Source organism: Tyto alba, unplaced genomic scaffold, assembly GCF_018691265.1.
Source record: "Tyto alba isolate M040663 unplaced genomic scaffold, T.alba_DEE_v4.0 Super-Scaffold_26, whole genome shotgun sequence".
Classification (NCBI taxonomy): Eukaryota; Metazoa; Chordata; class Aves; order Strigiformes; family Tytonidae; genus Tyto; species Tyto alba.
The window spans coordinates 19,717,680-19,738,423 of NW_024881300.1; the positions used below are offsets into that span (position 1 = coordinate 19,717,680).

At 43.7% G+C, this 20,744-nt stretch overlaps 2 protein-coding genes across 2 annotated transcripts in view; both read left to right on the top strand.

Annotated features, from left to right (window-relative positions):
• The first annotated feature begins 566 nt into the window (after positions 1 to 566).
• On the top strand, positions 567 to 15,562 carry WFDC1 (WAP four-disulfide core domain 1). The gene is made up of 7 exons (XM_032990711.2): positions 567 to 1,054; positions 7,064 to 7,259; positions 7,848 to 7,931; positions 9,611 to 9,751; positions 10,954 to 10,995; positions 11,850 to 11,924; positions 12,834 to 15,562. Exons 1-6 carry the CDS (start codon positions 908 to 910, stop codon positions 11,906 to 11,908), a joined length of 669 nt encoding a protein of 222 aa, XP_032846602.1. The 5' UTR covers positions 567 to 907; the 3' UTR covers positions 11,909 to 11,924; positions 12,834 to 15,562.
• Positions 15,563 to 20,393: 4,831 nt separating this feature from the next.
• The window catches only part of ATP2C2 (ATPase secretory pathway Ca2+ transporting 2), a 28,101-nt gene continuing 27,750 nt past the window's right edge, over positions 20,394 to 20,744 (top strand). The window contains exon 1 of the mRNA XM_009970509.3: positions 20,394 to 20,730. Within this exon, the coding sequence (XP_009968811.1) occupies positions 20,632 to 20,730 (99 nt within the window). The 5' untranslated portion in view covers positions 20,394 to 20,631. The remainder of the gene's footprint in view (positions 20,731 to 20,744) is intronic.

Below are 20,744 nucleotides of genomic sequence, written 5' to 3' on the forward strand. Positions count from 1 at the left end.
GCTTTCAGCCTGATTTCATAAATCCATTCTTGTCCTTCAGGCCCTTGGGTGTCTAAATGTCCGTGTAGGTGACTAATACCCCACGTCCAGTCTCTCCGTCTCTCCCATTGTCAGGCACAGCCTGACTCATGTCCCCTTCCTTGCTTTCCATTTGGTCATGTCATTTCTAAACTTCCTTCCTTCCCTATTCCCCACCCATGCATATGGATTTATTTTTCCCCAATGGTCACGTCTTCCCCTTCTTCGAAATCATTTGCAGAAAGCTAATGTCAACTTGATTTAATTAAAGCCTCTGCATGTTTATCATGTCTTTAAATAACTTCCTTCAAGCAGTCTTCATATGAGGTTATCACTTTGTCAAAACACAATCCAAAACCACAGCTCAGGGCACAGTGGGAAGCACACAAAAGGAGAGCCAAGTAGCTTGGAAAGTTTGGGTGAGCTGTTTGCTAGAAGCTGCTGAACCCACCCCTCCAAGACCTTTATTTCCCCCTGCGGCAGCTGTCATCTGATCCCACGCTTTGGCTTTGAATGGGGCTCTCTGAGGATGCCAGATGTTGGGAACAAAGGTCTAAAAATAATCTTTCCAAATAATCTTCCCATCTATCATTCAAAGAGAGCATGTGCTTTGTGTGAACATGTGAGCTGAGAACCTGATCTAACTTTGAGTAAAGAAGTAAGAAGTTCAACAGCAGCTCCTGGCTTCTGCTTGTGGGCTCCTTTTTTTTTTTTTTTTTTTCTTTTTTCCTTCCCCTTTCCCTTCCCAGAAGCTGCGCAGCGAAAAGCAGCTCTCACCAGCGATCAGCCCTCGCTCTCCCTCCCTCCCCGTCTCCCTCCCTCCTTGCCAAGACTCTGAATCGTCTGGATCCCAAAAGCCAGGCTCCTTATTTCAACTGTCCTTGGGAAAATGGACTCCAGGGTGCTGTCAGAGGTGCATTTCTGTAAAAAGATCTTCACTGCAGCCTTGTGTATCTTAGTTTTGCTGCCAGATTCGGGCTGTGCAAGGAATCTCTGGAAGCGTGCTCTACATCTGAAAATGACGGAGAAATTTGATGTGAGTAAAGTGTGGTGGGGTGATTTGAGGGGAGCTGGGTATCCTCACCGTGAGAGGAGGTTTTTTTACATGTGTATATCATTTTAGGATAAGAAGTATTTGAATATGCAGGCTGTCTCTTTACAAAAGGGTTGCATTAAGTTTCCCAGGCTGTACTAAACTTTTGCCACCTAGCTGCTGCAATGGGAAACTGGTAAAGCACACTTGGAGCAGGAGAAGAGATTGGAACAGCAGCCAGTGCTGCTTTTCCATGAAACTTCATAGGGCAGCAAGGGGAGCATGAATGGGAAGAGGGGAACGCAAAACCTACATTCCAAATCTTCAGTGGTACTTAGAGCAGCAGAAGCTGAAGTGGCAACAATTTACTGAGAGTGGAGAAGACGATGGTGCTGGGTCTTGTTCTGGTGCATCTGGGCCAAGAGACTGTTAGAAATTGGAAAAAAACAGAGGAAATTAGAAAAAAAAAAAAAAAAAAGGAAAATAATTTTATAGCTTGACTTTCATGACCTGCTGTTTAGAAGGAAAAAATATTGAATTTGAAATTTTTACTTACTCCATTAAAGTCCCTTTAGAAGCCAGCATTGACCCAAGGCTTCTGCCCCTTGAATCACTTAGGTGGAAGCCCCAGCTAGTCTGTTTTCTCATGCTCGGGTTTGATTGCATCCTCCAGCCATTACATGTACATAAACAGCTCCTTGGTGTTACATGAGGATTGCTCCATCTGTTTTGTGTGGCCACATGTATAAGCTTTTAATTTAAAAAGGTTGCTTTTTTGCCCATGACTTCTACAGTAATATTTGGGGACAGCTACATTTGGTTTGTGTGACTGCTGATTCACAATTGTGACACGTGTCTTTTGCCCATGCTGAATGAACTGAAATATGGTGCTCTTCTCTCCTTGAAATTTTGCAGAAAGCATTGTGCTAATATTTGAAAGGCACCCCAGTATTTTGCAACAAGAAATTTTCTTCAGTGTAGCCTCCCTTGGGACAGAGTATCATCTGGTTTGCACTTTAATTGCAAAATGGTGACGTGAAGACCTGTGTTTCCTGCAAAATCACTCACTGGAAAGTGTATTTATTAGTATGTTCTTCTGTCATATTTCAATGCAAAGCTCAAATTCAATAGGAGCTATGAAGTAAATGACCTAGAGAGATAGGACAGGAGTAGAACAGGAATTTACATGTTGATCTTCAGATAATGTGCTTTGTGGAGGCACAGAGCCTGCTCCCCTGAGGATATATCCTCTTCTTTCAATCTGCAGTTCTTCAAAGGACTGTTTTTTCTGGCAGCCATGAATCCAGGTGCTACTGATCTGGCAAGTTCAGCTAGAATTTCTCATATTGACAGAAACATCTTACCTAGGGAAAACAGAAAATGCTTTTCTTTTTCCTTCTTCTCAAAGCCTCGTAAGGAGAAAGGCATCTGCCCTCCACCCTCTTGTCCACCAAGAGTGTTTTGGCAGCCCCTCTTGTTTCTCAGAGAGATGTTTTATTTTGTACCAAATGCTGTATGTTCCCTTACAGTTCAAAAATCAGAGGCTGTGGGTGGAACAGCTGATTTGTGAGTCACTTGGATAGAGGGATAGCAGATGGAGGTGCTTACAGCAACATACAGCCATCCAGGAGATGGCCATAGACATCCCTGTGGGACCGCCGCAAGGACACGGGCAAGGTCTCGAGGGGAAGGAGGCAGTGAGAGGTAGGGAGTTGACTGGGAGTTAACGTTGTCTGAGTCCAAAAAATCTGAGTCTACAGCAGGAGGAATGCATCCACCAAACCGCTGGTCGCAGGATGCCGAGCAGGTGTTACGATGAGGAGCTGGCTTGAGGTCTGGCCAGGATTTTTTCATTAAGGTGTCTGAGGAAGGGTGTTGGTGGGCAAGGAGGGGTCAAGTGGGAGCAGAGAAGGAAGAAAGAGGAGACAGTGCAGTGAGAAATAAAAAATGACAGTCACAGTGGGATGGAGGAGCTGGGCTTCCAGCTTTTAGCAAAACCATGTATTTTACAGCCAGAGGGATATTTGTCAAGTTTAGTGATTTGCAGCTGGTGTTCTGAAGCCCCTGCACAGTCTGTTGGCTGTTCCCAAAGGGCAGAGGGAGGGAGGTACCTAGTAATGGGCTTCAGTTCATTATCAGGACACCCACATGTCTATTAGGAAAACTGGGGCAGTCCTGATTTTGTTGCAGTGTCAACTGCATCAAGCATTTTAGAAAAAAATCCAGCCTTCTTTTAAAGATTTCCAGAAGTGAAGAATTCCTCACAGCTGCTGTTATGTTCTTCCAACAGTTTACTTACCCTCCAGATAGCTGTCATAAATCAACACTCAGATGCCCTCTTCATCTGCCAGATTAGCACACCTCCCATGAGATTTGTCCCTCATATACCTCAGAGTAACGTATGAGCAGAGCAGCCCTCAGCCTCCCCTTTGAAACCTGCATGCACACTTATGTCTCACACTGTATTCCCTGCTTTCCAGTCCTCTAATCACTATCGTGCATATTCTTTGAGCTCACCCTAATTTTGCAACAATCTTCTAGTACTACAGATACCAGAACCAAAACTAATAATCCAGAGACAATAACAGGAGAATATTATTCATATTGTTTTGATCTTGTCCTTTAGATTTTTTAACCCTCCTTAAGTCTGATATTTGCAACTTTGATCACTGACGATCTGTGTTTTTCCAGGTCTTTGCTAGAAATATAGGAGGCCTCTAAATTCCTCCTGACTGTGTATTGTTTCAGAGAAAAGGTGGTTTATGTCCAGTGTTTGGAAATACCTGACAGGGGAAGAACTGGTGACTGGAGGCTGGGAATAAACCTCACGCGTGATCTTGGGGGTGGCCATGCAGAATATGAATTAACAGAGAACTGTGCTTTGTCACAAGCCCAGGGTCCAGTTTCAGGCACAAATTATAGAACAGAGCTGGGATTTTTTGGAGGCAGACTGCATCCCAGTTACTATTGAAAATATGGGTTGAGAGTGAGTGATTGCATTCAGGTTTTTCCTAGTCATCCTTACTGACCTCCAGGGTTCCTCAGCTGAACTCTGAACTTTTCCCCTTACTTTGTTTCTGGATATTTCCAAAGCAGATATTGTCATTAAAATGATATAATAATTCTCCATGGGAAAGAGCAGTTTCCCTCCTGCACTGAGAAATATTCTTAAAGGAGGAAATTTTAACTGCTGTCACAATCTGTAAAAATAAGAAATCCAAGCTATGCTTTCAGCCAAACTGTGAATCCTGGGAGACCTTTTAAAAAGACCGTACCTGGAGACATCCTTAACCAGGCTATTTTGGGAATGAGGGAATCCTGTTTCCCACTGGGATGGTTTATGCATACATATACCAGTGGCAATGGTTTTATTAGATGAAATGCACAAAAAAATACTTTTTTGACCATAAGGTTTTGAAAGACAGGGGTCCAGAGCAATAGGTGAACAGAGAAAATGGGCAAGGAGGTCATGAGGTACAAAGTTATTTGGCTAAAACTGTTATATTGTTCCCAAACGGAAATCTCATTCATTGAGCCAACTGTTCATTGCAATTTTGGCTTCTTGGTTTCTGAATCATCTGTGAAGCAACTGCAGTAATTGTTTGGAGTCTGGTGTATTTTTTCTCATGTATCCATTATTGGCCAATATTATTTTGGTCACATTTCAGTCTACAGCTGACATTTCAAATGATAGAATAGTAAACTGTGACCTTCCAGGATGAATGCTCCCTCCAACAAGGAGACCTGTTAAATGTTTAGAACTGAATAGATTTACTGTTAAATGCTCTCTTATGTCACAAAACTATACTCGATCCAGACATTTTCTCTATTTACAATCCAACAACTGCAAAAAAAAAGCTAAACTTGCAATATCTTCAATTCAAAAGCACATTATTTCAAAGCTGGAGTGTTTTCAGCTTTTGAGGAATGGGATGATGTGATAGCTTACACCTTGTTTTACACTTTAACATTGGAAACATCATTAAGGAAATATTTTTTTCAAACCTATTTTATGGTTCAAACAGCCTATCGACTCATGAGAAAACAACCTCACAGAAGGGTTTTTGAGCAGTTTCTTGTTCACTGAATGGAAACAACTAAGGAAAAGCAGAAGAAAATTCTTAATTGATATTTGGAACAGAGCAGGCTGATCCTGGGAATGGGGCAGGAGGCTGTTGTTTGTGGAGATATGAGGAATTCTGTCTCTCACACACAGACACACACACAGGTGTTATTTAATCAGTTATAACAAGGATATGGATTTTCCTTCATGTACACCTTGTAACAGAAGTTAAAACTTGTAATCATCCTGACTTCTGACTTCTCTTTATACTTCTGCATTGGCTGACAATCACTGTGCAACCAGGCACCAGAGAAACTCCTCTGCTCTTCATTTCCCCCTAGCTATGGCTCAAAGAACGGAGGTCAGCTTTGGTGTGAAAACCACCACCTTATCCATCCAATTCAATGCTATATACAATATGGAAGTAAAATTTCTCACATCAGTCCACAAACAATATACATCACTCGTTCTTTTGCTGTCCCTTGGGATTGCTTTCATTCTCTACATTATAAGTTATCCCAAGGGAGTGAAGATGATGTTGTTTTCACCATCATGGGTAATTGATTGCTGCTCGGTCACACATAGCAGCAGAGGCCGTGTGGGCCAGCGGTCAGTCCCCAGGGCAATGAACCTCCTGGGGCCTCTCCTAGGACATTTTTTTGAACAGTACATGTGGGGACATGCTGTTTCACAATGGCACACATGCTTCACAGAAGCCATTGGGAGCTTTCAACAATGAGGATGTAGCAGGATGTAGATAAAGAGGGATATTAATCTTACCTCAAATTTCTCCATAGCCTGATGGTGAAATTTCCTAGAGACCCCCTCGGGGACAGTTGCACCATGTTTCTTGGAATAGCAACCCCAGTTGTTCGTCACTGATTTCATAACACAAGAGATCAGGTCAAGTATATATTGGACTCTTAAACTCAACAACCTGCTAGTGAGTGCATGGCAGCGCTCACTTCACACTGCTGTCTAGATGCTGATCTCTTTTAAAAGTGCAAATCCAGAATCCAAATCAGTATCTGAGAACTGATTTTCCTTTTTGAGTACTTTATGCTGCTCTGGGGAGCTGAGCTCAAGCCCAGAGATGAGCAGTTTAGCCACAGGTGAGAAAGGAGTGGGCTTGAGTGATTCACCTGTCGGAGGCAGTTGGCTTCTTGCTAAAATGCTGCCAGCGTGAATAATATCTGAATGCTGCCTCTTATAAATGTTTCTGGTAAAATCCTGTGCCTGTTAATCCACTTTAAATCTCCCTTGTCCTTTCAGCGTTCAATGAGCAGCTGGGCTCCTTCCTGCTATAGTCAAACACAGCCTCATTTTCTTTGGGATTAGACTGACATCACCCACACGGATCTCACCCAGGTCATCTAATGTTTTAGAAATGGTCTCTAATTTAGCAACCCAGGACCCCACAGTGGATAAGATTAACAGACTCCCCTATAAATTCAGGTCCAGAAGAAAGTGCTGAAGGTAGAAGGAGCCTATTGAGGAGACAGGTGCTACCTGCAACATTAGTTCCAGGTCCTATTGGGGACATAACCTCAAAGCAACACAGTGTCACCATTTCCACTGCTTTACTCTCAAAGTGTTTTGACATGCTTGTCATGAGGGTGCCTGGAGTCTTTCTCTCTGTTTCCCAGACAGACTGCAAAAGACTTTGAAGGGTTTTATTTTTTACTTCCTCATTGTCATTACAGTAACCTTGATTATAAAATGAGTTCCACACAATCAGTTGGTGGTTTGGTGTTTCCAAAGCAGTGTGCTAAGGTGCTCGTGTAGCTCTCTCTTTAGTGTGCTGAAGACAGGGCTGGGGGCCTGAACAGTTAATTCTCTCTAATGAATATTTGAAAACCACTTTGAAAATCCCTCTTCTGTTTCAGCTGATGGGATGTTTGGTATTCACCTTATGCCAAACCTTTGTTTCCTTTTCTTTTCTTTGCAAGGATTATGAGTACCCTCTTCATTCTCACAGTTCCCACTACCAGAAGAATGACCGCTGCCCCCCGCCACCCCAGACTTTGCCTGACCGAGCCTGCGAGGTGCCCAGCTGCCGGTCGGATTCAGAGTGTGAAAGGCACAAGCGCTGCTGTTACAACGGGTGCATCTACGCCTGCCTGGAGTCCGTACAGCCACCGCCAGGTAGAGTGGGCCCAGTGATCAAACTGGTAGAGAGAAGCGTGCAGAAATTAGCGTAGTCATCCCCATGTGCATTGGGTCTTGGGTGGGAGGCATGGTGTGACTGTGAGTTGAGGATAAAGCTTCAGTTCCACACTTCTGATTTCTGGGATGACTGGTGAATCAAAAAATTATCTAAGGCCAGCTGGTCTTGCAAAATTTCTACCAACACAAATGGTAGAAATCACTTGAGGCTTGTTCTTTTCCTGGGATTATAAATTCAGGAAAAGAAGTAATCCCAATCTGAATTAGTCCTCACAGAAGCGAAGCAGCCATCTCAGCTAATCCATGCCATGGAAATGGAGGATGGGGAACAACAGCTACTTTGGCCTTCATGACACCCGGTTCTTGTGTGGGATAACACCCATGGCTCTCTTGCCACTGGAACAACAAGAGCACAAATATAAGTATCTTGCTAAAAACTCAGATCCATCCTTCAGGAGCCTGGCAGCCTTGTCGCTGGCTGTTAGAGGAAATCCGTGACTTTTCCGTAACTGTGTGCCCTATGGCTACTCCAGCTTGACTCTGGTTTCTTGTTTCTATTTTTTACAGTTTTAGACTGGTTGGTTCAGCCCAAACCCCGCTGGCTGGGAGGAAATGGGTGGCTTCTGGATGGACCAGAGGAAGTCTTACAGGGTACAATACATTTCACTTTCTTCTCTGTGATATCAGTAATTATGCAAAGGCACTAAATAATATATTCATCATACATGGGGTTTGCCATGGATGTTGGCATGCTGAGGATGCTTGGAGTTTCCGTAGGAATAACTCTGTGTGGTGTTGGGGGCTAGTTTCTGGAGCAGTAAATCAGTTACTCTTTATGGATATGGCTTATCCAGCAGAGCACTAGGAATACTGCAGAGAACTAGATTTATATCTATTCTTGAAATAAGTAGAAATATATATTTTTCTTTTAGAATAAGGCTTTGTCAGGATACACGTATTTTCTGCCAGTTTCCTGATAGACTGTGGGTGGAGTTGGATTATGAGATCTTTCAGTCCGGAGTGTCCTCATCGCACAGATGCCTTGGGCTGGGGCTGTGGCTCACGGGTCTGAAGGCTGGTTTGAACAAGAGCCCTGGCAAACTTCTGCAGAGTTGCATCAAGCTGACATGGAGCTGGGAGCATCTAAGCTTGGAGACTGCTAATGAGATTGGGCTTCTCAGGTTAATTCCATAGGGAAAGGTCTTTTAATTAATTTTTTCCAATACCTTGAGTTGAAACAAGGAGGGAGTGGGAGGTCAGAAGAGAAGTTTTCTTCTCTGAGACATTCCCAGATGTATGCATGCCTGAAGTTCTTAATTTCTTCATGGAAAGGCTATTCCAGCTTTTGATCAGCTTTAGTCAGACACAGGTAGTGCCAATAAATTACCCTCTTTGGTTTTACACAGATGGTATCAGACTCTCCAAACCTTGACTCTCATCTGTTATGAAAACTCCTAGTTCTTCAAGAGAAAATTCTGCCTTCAGCTCATTGGAGTTGCACTGCTAGAAATAAGATAAAATAGATTCCTCCTCATCCATCCTTGTCATTATTTGTTCTTATCTTAACACCTTCATCTCCACTTGAGGGAGTAATTAGTGAAATAAGAACCATCAGTCATAGCATGAGAATTACAGCAGAGGTCCTTGAAATTAAAATCCTGGCAAATGAAAGGGCGGAGTGTCCCTGCATAGTTTGTACATTTAATGGACACAAACACTGCCTGTGAGTCTTGCTTTATTTCTTATTCTGCTCTGCACCTGCTGGATATCGAGGGTCAAGAGGGTTAAAGCCTGTTTGTAGCAGGGGGTGGTACTGCCTTACTCCGTAGTGAGTCATATCTGAGGTTTAAAATTCATCAGTAAGTTAATGGGTGTGGAGCAAAGAACAAAGTGGCAAACGGCCAGCTTCCTGGTCAAGTTTCCCTGATTCCTCACCCAGCCCCAAACACTGGCTGGAACAGACCATCAGCTGCTTGGAGGGAGCAGCCCTCAGCGCGAGCATGGTGGGCAGTGGTGGTCTGCCTTCACCGCTATCCAGCCCCCACTCAGACCCCGCACAACAGGCTGTGGGGAGGGTGTTGTTACAGGTAATCAGGCTGACCTGAACTCCCTGTACCGGGCTAGACAGGTCAGTTTTTGTGTAAGGTATGAACTGGATCGCCTGCTCTGCCAGGTTTCTTTGGAGGCATTAGCTCATTGGTACTCTTGCATGGGAAGTAGTCTGAGATCCTGTCCGGGAGGAGATACGGAGGAAGGTGGCTATGTTGTCATATTTTGGTTACCTGTGGGTGTTAAAGCCATGATTTATGACCTGCAGGCTTCTTTTGCAGCTGAGGCCTGCAGTACCACTGAGGATGGAGATGAGCCTCTGCATTGCCCCACAGGCTATGAGTGCCATATCATCAACCCAGGTAACACGGCTGAAGGAATCCCTAACAGGGGCCAGTGCATCAAGCTCCGTGGAAATCCAGGTCAGTTGACTCTAAAACTCCCTCCCTTTCTTTTCCTGTCATGCACACACCAGTAAGGGACAGCGTGCTCTCCCTGGCTTTGAAAGAGCTGGTGGTACATCTGCTCTCATGGGCTTCCTGGGCAGCCCGAGGCCACAGGACAGTGTGTGACGGCTGGGCTGGGAGACGGTCCCCACTGCGCAGCAATCTCAGGTCTTTAATGCCCTTGGTGTTGGCTGAGCTAAGTGAAGTACCCAAAGCAGGGGACACACTTCTTGTTTGCTCTGTATGCCACTGTCCTCTGGGATTGTGTAAGCAGAGCAGGTAGTAATCTGCACATGCCATTATTACACAGCACAAAGAATAGAAATCTTTATATATTACTACACACTTAACTAAGAAATACGGGTTTCAAATTCCAGTTTTGAGTTCTGACCTTGCTTTCCGCATCCAAAACAGTTTTCTTTATTCTGCTGACATATTTGCCCAATAAAGGAATTTATATAAGCCAAGCTGTTTTCCAGGAAAGCTCATAACATGTCTAGGTATGTGTAACTTCATTGAATAGTAGGATATGTATGTCTGCACTGGGCTACAAATCATCTCAGTGTAGAGACATGAGATGAAATCAGTTTTGCCATTTGATCACTGTAAAAGCCAGGGGAAGCATCAACCAGATCTCTGAACTGCTTCCATAAAAGACTAATATTTTTTCCAGGGCTTTTTGATAATCTCTTTTATAACTTTTTCTTTAATACCAGCCATGGTAATTAATGTAATGTATAGCTGTATGGCTCTTAGACATGAGGTATTTCTAAGAGCTTAAATAATTATATAAATGGTAAACAGAATAACCTAGCTGGAACTTGAATCATGTAAAACACTAATAGATGGCCTTAAATTTTACCCAAATTTTCCTTCATTTGAGAAAATCTGTGGTTCTTTGACTCACAGCTACTGAAAAGAAAATAGCATGCTAGTGGTCAGCAGTCAACCAGTCAGGGAAAGCGAGTTGTGTTCACATAGTTCAATAATTTAAACAGTTTTATAAGAGGTTTATAGCAGCCTACACTACTTCAGCTACAGAGATCTTTTATTTTCTTGTCTGTGAGGTTATTATTTCCCTATCTATAATTTCTCTGTGCTATACACAGAAGGCTGGAGTTTAACACAAAGAACGAAGGCTGACTGGATACGTTCTCATTACGTACCTTCTTTTTCAGATGGACGCAATCTAAGGCATAAATATTACAAGGAATATTTTGGTAAGCTGCTGGCATGAAGTGTTTGCTATTATTAAGCTTATTATTATAAGTTATTGCATTGCTTACAAGGAATTTGCTGCTTATGAAATGAAGCTGTGTACATAGCCAACCAAGATTCTTTAGCCCCCAATTCTCTATGCCTTAGTCAAAAGATCTTATTTTAAGATCTGCAATGCCCTGACTGTGGACTCTTGAAAATCAGTATCTCCAGCTGCAGCACAGGATGTTAAATGGTGCAGCCTTCTGACAGGGGTTCCCACCCAAAGGGTGAGAAACACCCAATCCAATAACCATTTGTTGTTTTTAAGTATATTTTTGGAGCTTTGCTCATGGACCAGGACTCCTTGTGGATGAACAGAGAACTCTGTCAAAACCAGGTTCTTTTGCCAAGAGCTTGTGTTGTGGTATGTGATAAGAGATGACTGGAGCCCAGTGAATCAGTCCCGTGTTATCTGCAGCCACAAGAGGTGTCAGGTCCCTTGAGAAAATTGATAGATACCTGTCTCAAAGAAAGCAGGAGGATCTTCCAGAAGATCTCTTTTCTTATGGCCTTAAAGTTCAAGGTTTCTGCTAACTCTTGGATCTACAGGGGAAGAGTCAGATCAGATTGGAAGTGATATTCGGATATAATTCGACAACATCTTTGATGTGGTATTTATGAACAGCCAAATTTGGCCAGTTTAGCTGATGAAACTGTGAAAGGATTTCCTTTCCTCTGTCCAGCAGGCTATCACAGCTCTCCCAGAGAACTGGTAAACAATGAGACCAGTAAAACTGTACTGCTTAGACAATCTTGAGAAAACATTTGCCACACATTAACTTAAAATCTGACTTTGCTGATATTTGTTTTACAGGGAGCAATTCCAACAATGTGGTTGGCTATGTGAAAAACCAGCAGAAGCATTTAGGCTAATCAGAGGTGTGCCTGGGTAAGTGTCCTGTGAATAAAGGGAAAGCTGGGTGAAACTAGTCAGTGCTTAGTATGCAATTATTCAAAGAAATGGTTGTTTGAGGGTGAAATTACCTCTCATCAAAATGCCAATATATGGACATCACCTTAAAACTACGGTGCTGGCTCCATGAAACACCTATGCCAACAAACAGATGGTGCTGTAAAAGTATCCTGAGAATCTGTGGCACTGGAGATTGAGCTCTGCAAACTGCCCACGCAGAATTTAATGTCTTTCCCAACTCTTACTCTCCCCCTCCCCTTTCTTATTCTAATTTCACAAGATGCACCTGATTTCTTAGAATAACCTTTGCCTTGTGGGTGTTTAGAGGTTGGAGTTATTTTCAGGATGAAAAATAAATGCTTCAAATCTTCATGTGCCTTAAGACTTTAAACTTTCTGTTTAAAGGCTTCTTCTAATGGAAATATAACTGCTCCCCAAGACTAATTAGAAAGCTCTTTATTATGAACTGGTTGCAATAAGGATCAGTCTTGCCTATCCTTAGGTGCATGGGTGATTTTGTGGGATAACTTTATGTCTGTGAACAGTTGCATTGAACAGTGTGATGCACTCATGTATCTGACCAGAGCGAAGCCAATTGGAAAAGCTCCAATCATTTTATCAGACTTTGAATTAGTCAAGAATGAAAATATTTATTACACCAAAGGTTCTGTCCCAAGATGGTTTTCTCAACACTTTCAGCTTCACTTTAAAACTAAATTCAGCTTAACTGACAGTTATGAAAACAAAGTAGTTCAGTGTGTCTTTTATGAACCTACATCAGGCTGACTGTTAAGATTACACAGCTACATAAGGACAAGTTCTGTGCAAACATCCCAGGAAGGATAAATATTTTAATTCCTCTTCTTTGTTTGATTTTCAACCCAGCTGGATCACTCTGTTAAGCAGCTGTCAAGGAATGCTTTACTGAAGAGTCTTCTGTTTTGGAAGAATTCTGGTCCCAAGTCTCCACGAGCACGTCTCCAGCATTACCCTGATCCCTGCCCATCAGTGATAAAAAGACTTCGCTATTCAAGGAACAGGATGAGTCTAGATTTTAAGCTATTAGGAGAGGGAGAAATGTGATCCTCTGAAAGAAACCACACCGTTTATGAGCTGCCCTTCTACCAATGAAATGCAAATACCTCCAGGCAGATCCCTATAAGCCACAGGACCATTATCAGGTTGCTGGAGCTGAGCCTGCCCTTTATGTGTGTGTTATGTGACCGATTCAGATTTCATGACCTTGAACATAACTCAGTATTATAAAAATGAAGTGACGTCAGAGTTGTACCTAAATATCTTATCTAAGCTACACTAAAATAGGCAAAACTGTAAGACTAAAAGGGCTCTCTGGATCAAATCCAGTGGCTGCTGATCTCAAACAACTACTTTAAGTAAGCCTCTTCATAAGCTTAAAGTTCGAAGAAACCTGCAGGTTTATTCTTTTCCTATTTATACCTAGGGTTCACCAGGTCTGACATCCAGTCTACAAGCCTAAACCTAAAATCTTAAGAATTTGAAGAACTCTGAGCTAGGAGCATACCAGGTTTTATAGATGGGGTTTTTTAAGTTACTTTCCTTTAGCTTATCAGTCTGGTGAGCAGCAGATCAAGAGCTAATGATGGAATATATTTCTTTCTACAGTATCTAAGCAGACATACAGGCGTGTCGGTCTTTTGTTGTTGTTGTTTTTAGCCAGCACAGTTAATTCTCACAAAATGTACATCTGCATTTTTGTACCTGCAAAACCTCAGCAAGAAGGCTGAAGTCTGGATTATTTGTGGCACATATTAGAAAAGCAAAAGCAGGATAAATTTGTATGATTAAAAGGATTGTCTGGCAGATGGGCAACTGTACCTTTATTTGACTTCCATAAATCCTTAAGGTCAAGTTATTTGTATTTGAGTCTTACAGCTTCTTTTAGCTGTTTAGCATTATAAAATGGAAAACACATTTTCCATTAATGTTTTCCTTTTCTGTGGCAGTTGTAAAGGGACAGTTGCATTTCATTTTGACAAATCTGCCAGAATTGCTAGGCAAAAGAAGCCACATTTGCTCCCTTGTTTAGTACATGTCCCCATCTGCATGCATAAAATTAGCATTTTAATATGCAGAGTAGTAGCGTTATATATAAATACCCAATTCACAAATACAAGTGCCTGCTTCCACCCACAAGCCATGGGATTTTTTTTTTTTCCGCTCACCAAATGGTTTAAGCCAAAGCTAAGATGCCTATAAAACGCTTGATACTTTGCATATGACATTTGCAGCTGGAGAGATGAAAGATGCCAAACTGCTTTTCTGTTTCCTATCATAAACAGGCACAGTCCTTGATGCTTTGCAGAGCAATGGAACAGATGAAGGGCTCCACATTTTCCTAAATATCTTCATTTGTTGAGTTCCATTCACTTCTTTGTGCCTTTGTTCCATGTTCTAGTTATTAAATGAGACACCATATCTGGACAGATCTATTTCTACAATTTTATCATATACAACTTCACACAATGATATCTTAACTCCTGCTGAGAGACAGGAGTCCATCCATATTTTATAGTTCTAATCTCAGTTCAGGCCAGAAACTTGCCACTTTGCCACTGACATTACTTGACAACTTAAAGCAACACAGGTCATAATGAAAGTCTTAATGCAGCCTTGTTCCTTGGTGCTGCCCAGTGAAGTGGACTGATTTTTTTCAGCGTTACTTTTTGCAGAAAAATCAAATTCTGATTAAATAAGCGAAGCCCTTCAGTGGTTACTGATAGGACCCAAAGAGTAAATGCCAATTTGTTCTATTTTAAAATAAAAAATTCAGTGCCTAAAAACCTGTGAGGATCTAGTTGAAAAACTTCTGTTGAGCATTAACAACTTTGCAAGATTAAAATTTCAGATCTCAACCTAATCCTGCAGAGCATCCAAAAATATACTTAATTTGAGTGGACACATTCACTTCAGTGTCTGCTTTCTCGTAGCTACAAACGCACATACCTGACCACCTGGTTGGATGGGATGATAAAGATATTTTCTACTTGCAAAAGGAATTTCTAAAGAAGAAAATTGACAGGTTAATAATTTGTTGATGAATTTCTGTTTACTGGGTGTTATCAAAGACATCACCCTTCCTCATGGTGCTATAATGCTTGGGGGTTTTTTTCAAGTTAATTCTTCTCAAGTTATTCATTGTCAAACTCAGAAACAAAAGCCACAGAAGAGACTTGTCTAAATGCTGTGTTTTCAACACTGACATCCATCACACGTTGAAACGAAAACACAGACCAAATGAGTTGTCCTCAGCTTGTCTTCTCTCCAAAAACAAACGGCTTAACAACAGCCTTGTGAAGCACAGTAGGAAATCACTAGTGTAGGTTGTTTTTAATGTTTCCATGTCCACTTCAAAGCATGTTTGGTGCTATAACAAACTTGACGTGTATCACCGTGTGCTAGCAATGCTCATGGCCTTCCAGATCCGCGAGCGCTGCCGGTGCTGCCAGTGGAGCTGCTCTGCCTTGCAGCAGCCCAGGATCTGCAGCAACTCCAGGCTTGTGCCCCTGGTGCTTAGACATGTACAGGTTCTGCCACTTTGGTGCTCAATAAAAAGTGACCAGTATATTTTTCAACTCCGCCTCGTTTCTGTTGTGTGTTCTTGACATACGCTTGGCTTTGAATTATGAAAAAAAAAAAGGACAAATCTTTTAAACGTTAGTTGTTGGGAGAGCTCAGAAAACGTAGGCACAGGGAGACAAAAGTCATTTTGTCCAGTGGAAGGGAGGTGACAGACCCCCGAAACACAACTACCACTAGTGTCCCCTTTCAGAGGGACCACTTTTGCAGGTCAGACACTCGCTCAGTTCTTGGCATCTTCATTTCTGTTGACCAAAGAGGAACTGATGGACTGACTCAGAGCTGTTGTTCGCTGCTGGATGGGTTTCAGCTGCCAGCTCAGGTGGTTTGTGCTGCACAAGCAGCTGCTCAGACAGTTTTGCAGGAGGCCAAGGCTTGCTCGCAGAGTGGAAAGCACACCAGGTCAGAGGCCAGCGTTGGGCTGGTGCCCGCTGCAGGATACTGGAGCCTGGCGCCGAGAGGTTGGGCTGCTGAGCATTACGTTTCCAGGAGCAAGCAAGACTTCACCATCCCACCAGCTCCACCCACGCTGGTCTTGCTCTACCTGCTTGTCAGGAGTGGGCAGGAGTCCTTCTGCATTGCTTCCCTTCTGCCCTGAAACCATAACAGAGGAGTCACAGAGAGAGCAACTGCCGGTAACTTAGCCAAGGAGGGAATAGCAGTAGTTCTCATTGCTTTGGAAAGGTTTTCTGTGGGTTTTGAGAAGATGCCAGCTAGCAAGCACTAGGTGTCAGGGCAGCCCTTCAGTCTGGCAGTGAAGTTATCCTTAGGATCACTTGAAATTCTCATGGCAGTGGTCGTATGGCCTCTTTGGATGGGGAGATTACAGGATAAGTGTACACAACTCGTGCCTCCTACTGTGAAGTGTGAGCTGGACTAAGTACCTTGGCCTTCAAGAGAAGGATCTGTTTGGTGAACATCACAAAGTTATGTTTTGGTTTCAGCTTGTTTCCATGTTAATGCAAGCAAATATGGTTTCTGTTGATGCAGCTGGCTAACGGTCATTGTGGAAAAAAACATCGTGCGACCTAAGGCATCATCTGGAGATGACGCTGAAGTGCTATCGATGCATCCATGAACCCAACAGCTGGACTCAACAAAATGACAAATGTTATAATGGATCTTCAGGAAGTCAGGGATCTGCATTAAAACCACAGCATGTGTCAGCAATCTGCAGAAGCTGTAAATATGAGAATGATAAAAAAAAAAAAAAATGGCTGTAATTTTGACAAGCCTGGTTCAGAGCTCCATTAAGCTTTATGGTGCAGAGTGTTTTGGTTACCTTCAGGAAACTGTTCCATAGTTTCATGTGCAGTGAAGATGAGTATGTGGTTGAGGCAATCCATAGGAGAGTCTTTGGAGACTGACAGTTTCTCTTTGCCCACTACATGGCAGGGATTTGTTCATGCAGGGGGTTGTTTGCTTCTCCCACCTTACATTATCTATGCAGGCTTGATTTTTCTCTGGAGGTGGCATCAGGTGAACATCAATTGTCTGTCTAAGGCAATAGGATTTACAGCATATTTTAGCGTCCTTCAAAGATAAACAGAAGACACCTTTTGCTGGTGAGTCTACAGAGGTAAGTCCTATTTCTTACCATTATTTTCTCCTCCTTGTTATCTTTCTGTGTAGACAAAAATAACAAGAACCACAGGAGAAGCTGTGAAAACGTAAAAGACCTTTTGACAATTTCCAAGGTGGAGATGTGGATGGTGGGGCTCATTTCACCCAGCCTAAACTGCCCCACCAGTTTAAACAGTGGAAGCTGTGCAAACAGAAACCAAGATTTTTAATTACATTCCCACTCCCTTCCTAGGAACAGACTTAAGGATTTTACCTGGCCTTTATCAGTAGCATTGACAAGATAGAAAGGTTCCATGGCCCAAAACTTTGTTCTTTTCTTTTATAACCAGGAGCAGCAGATGTTCTACCCATGAGCCTGGGAAAAACCCGAGCTGAAAGCAGAATATTTGGGGTTTTGAGTAGTAACAAACTCAGTAAATTCAACCCATGCACCAGAGGTTTTTTCCCTGAAGGTGGCACAAGAGGAACAGAAGTGTGACAAGCCCTGGTTACCGGAGGGAAGCAGGGGAAGGAGCTGTGAGTTTTGAACTGAAAGCAGCACCCTGCCCTCACAGCGGCAACCTTCTGGGCTCACGTAATCTCAGATTACAGCTACTCTTCTGTATGCATCTTCATAACAGGTGTTTTCTATTTAAAAAAAAAAAAAAAAAAAAGTTTCCCAAATAACCTACATAGAACTGGAGTCTGATCCTGATATTTATTATCCAATTAAATAAGAAATACTATAAAGGTACTGTAATTGAGCTGTGTGTTATGTTTTTATAGTGTCAAAATTATGTTTTATACCAGAATGAAGGAATGCAACTTGTATTAGTGTTGTTTTCTTTGCATTATAGTCTTGATTCAGTTTACTCCCAGCCTTTTCTGAGCCATGAGATAGCAAAATACATAAACTTTCCATTAGATTTCCTAACAGGCAGAAATAAAAAGCGCCAACAAAATAAAACTTCAGCCCATTCAGTGATTTTGCAGAATGCATGGCAAAGAGTCAGCAACAACTACATTTTCTTTCTGCATTTACTCAATTTCATTGGTGCTAAAATGTAATTTCACGTTTACAGGACTGAATGAACATAAAGATGACAGACAGGGTCATGGTCCTGAGCCCAAGCAATACTGTTTCTCCCGAGCTGCAGGTCTGCTGGATAATAAACCGCAACACACCAGTTATTATGGTGCATTATTATGCTCATCAAGTCATTTTTCTCCTTTTCTATGTCCTGTTTGTCTCGGTATTTTTGTCATACCCCTCACTGTATCATTGTCCCTCCCTCACCGAGGCTGGGAGCGAGTGTCTCCGAGCCAGCCCGGGATGTGGCATCGTGGCCCCTCTCCACATTGCACAGATTCTGGATTTTGCTCTTCTCCGGATTGTGCACGCAGCGCTGAGCTACACGTGTTCCCACAAGCAGCAGCTTTTTGCCAAGAGGAGGAAGTTAAATAAGGAAACCGTCAGCAAGAGCCTGTTGCTCAATTAGCTGTATTGTCAGCAGCGCTTGGCTAACGAGAGCCACGCTGGGGACTGCACAGGCCACGTACACGTTGCACACAACAGAGCCCCAGGACGCCCGGGCTCCTCGTGGGCAGCAGCTCCCCTTGCTGTGTGCCAGCTTCACGGGATGAGGGGTGAAGTTTTGGGGTGAGAAAAGCAAGAACAAGGACATTTTTTTCCTACCTGCCTAGAGAGGGGGAAGATGTTTTTCACCACTTTTCTGTCAGCAGCACGAGGAACGATTCAGTATGATCCCAAGGCTATGACTGCTACAAACACACTCAGATGAACAGAAGAATGTATTTCCTTGCCAGGCAGTGCCTGCTTTGCCTTATCAGCACCACGGCAGAGCCAGCTGGCTGTGCTCCAGAGCCTTACAAAAGCTGCAGGAGGGGACCAGTTTGAAAGCATATGCGAGCTCTGAGATGTTTTGCCACCTAATTCCCATAGATTTCGATAAGGTCTAAATCTCTGTGTGCCTCTGGGAGCCTGGGCTGCCTTCGAGCCCTGGCTAAGCACCTTATCTAAACCCTGGGCAGGGCCTGGATGTGAGCTGCCTGAAAATCAGTGCCCAGCATTATCCCTGGATGTTTTCCCATGGGAAGGAGGGCTGTTGCAGCGATGCAGGAACTTCCTTCATCTGCATGACGCATCCAGTTCGGGTCATTAGGAAAGCATTTCTCAATCAGGAGCCGAGGGAGTTAGGAAGCCTCAGCTGTGCTTTACGAGAACCCGGCTATTTGCAAGGTGTTTCCCAATGACTTCATTTTCCCCTCAGCCTGGAAAGCAGCCCTCCCTCCACACCACCTCAGTGGGACACGGTGTGTTATCTGTAGCTGCTAGCTACATCGTGCTGGTGGGGTGTCCCACGGGGCTCATCAGCTTTTGCTAGAGCTGGTGGGACCCAGGAGACGCAAATAAGCAATGCTGAAATGCTGCATGGGAAAACACCAGTCCGATGGAAGTTGGCCGGATTTTGCATACCATGGGCTGTCACACAAGTGAGAGTCTGGGGTCTTGGCCCCATCATGGCCCAGGTGTCATCACCTCCACTGCTCCAGAGCTGCAACGTTGGCACCTGGATGTCCTAGGAGAAAACTGGAAAACTGTTTTCCTGCAGAAAATTGCATGTATGTTTTTCTCTGGCTGGGAATGACATTCATTCCCTCAATGCAGTTTTTACTGTCAAAGGAGGATCTTAATCTCAGTTTACACCTTAGAGACAATTTAAGCCTAAGTGAATCCTGCAGTCATGATGCCTGGGGGAGGATGTAGGTGTCCTGGTGCAAACCAGAGCACAATGCTCCCTGACAGGCAGCTATAAATCTTCAGAAAGGATGTGACTGGTTAACTGTAGCCATATGTTGAGATCCACCATGGAAGCACTCCCCTCTCATGAATGAAAGACTGATTTTTTAATAAGTGAGCATCATAAATTCACACATCGCACATTTGTGCCATCTCCCTGATGTAAATACTTATACATATCGGCATTATGCTGACTGAAGCATTTCTCAAGGAGGATTTCCCCAGCCTGGAAGTTTACAAACAGGCTCAGCAGTGTGTGTAACCTGTCTTGCCTCTGCACGCAGCGGCCTTGGCAAAACAACCTCCCTATCTGCCTGCCTGAGATGTGGCACCCGCCGACGCTCCTCCCGCAACAATTTTTCAGAGGGCGGAGGGAAAGGTAGAGCCGCCAGACCTCAACCTGCTCTTCAGGTGCCGGCTGTGCTCACACGTCGGGCCACCTCACTCCTCTCCCAGCCACGGTCTTAAACTCAGCCAGGCTTCTCCTGGCAAGGCTTTCTGGGCGCAGAACCCCGCGTCGCTGCTCGGAGGGTGCGCAGCCTCCCTCCGGCACCTGGGGCCGAAGGCGTGACTTGGCGGCAGGCAAAGGCTGCTCGCAGGGGAATCCGAGCCAGCGCTGCCGGCAGCGGGTGGCACCAGCCCGGTGGCCCCCGGGGCACTTCCCACCGCCGCGCAGCGAAGATGGTAGAAGGAGGTTTCGCCAAACTCTTCCAGAAAAAGCCGTTTTTCCGCTTCACGCAGAAATATCAGCCCCTTGGAAGTGGCGAGACAGAAGAGGAGGTGAGGATTGCCTA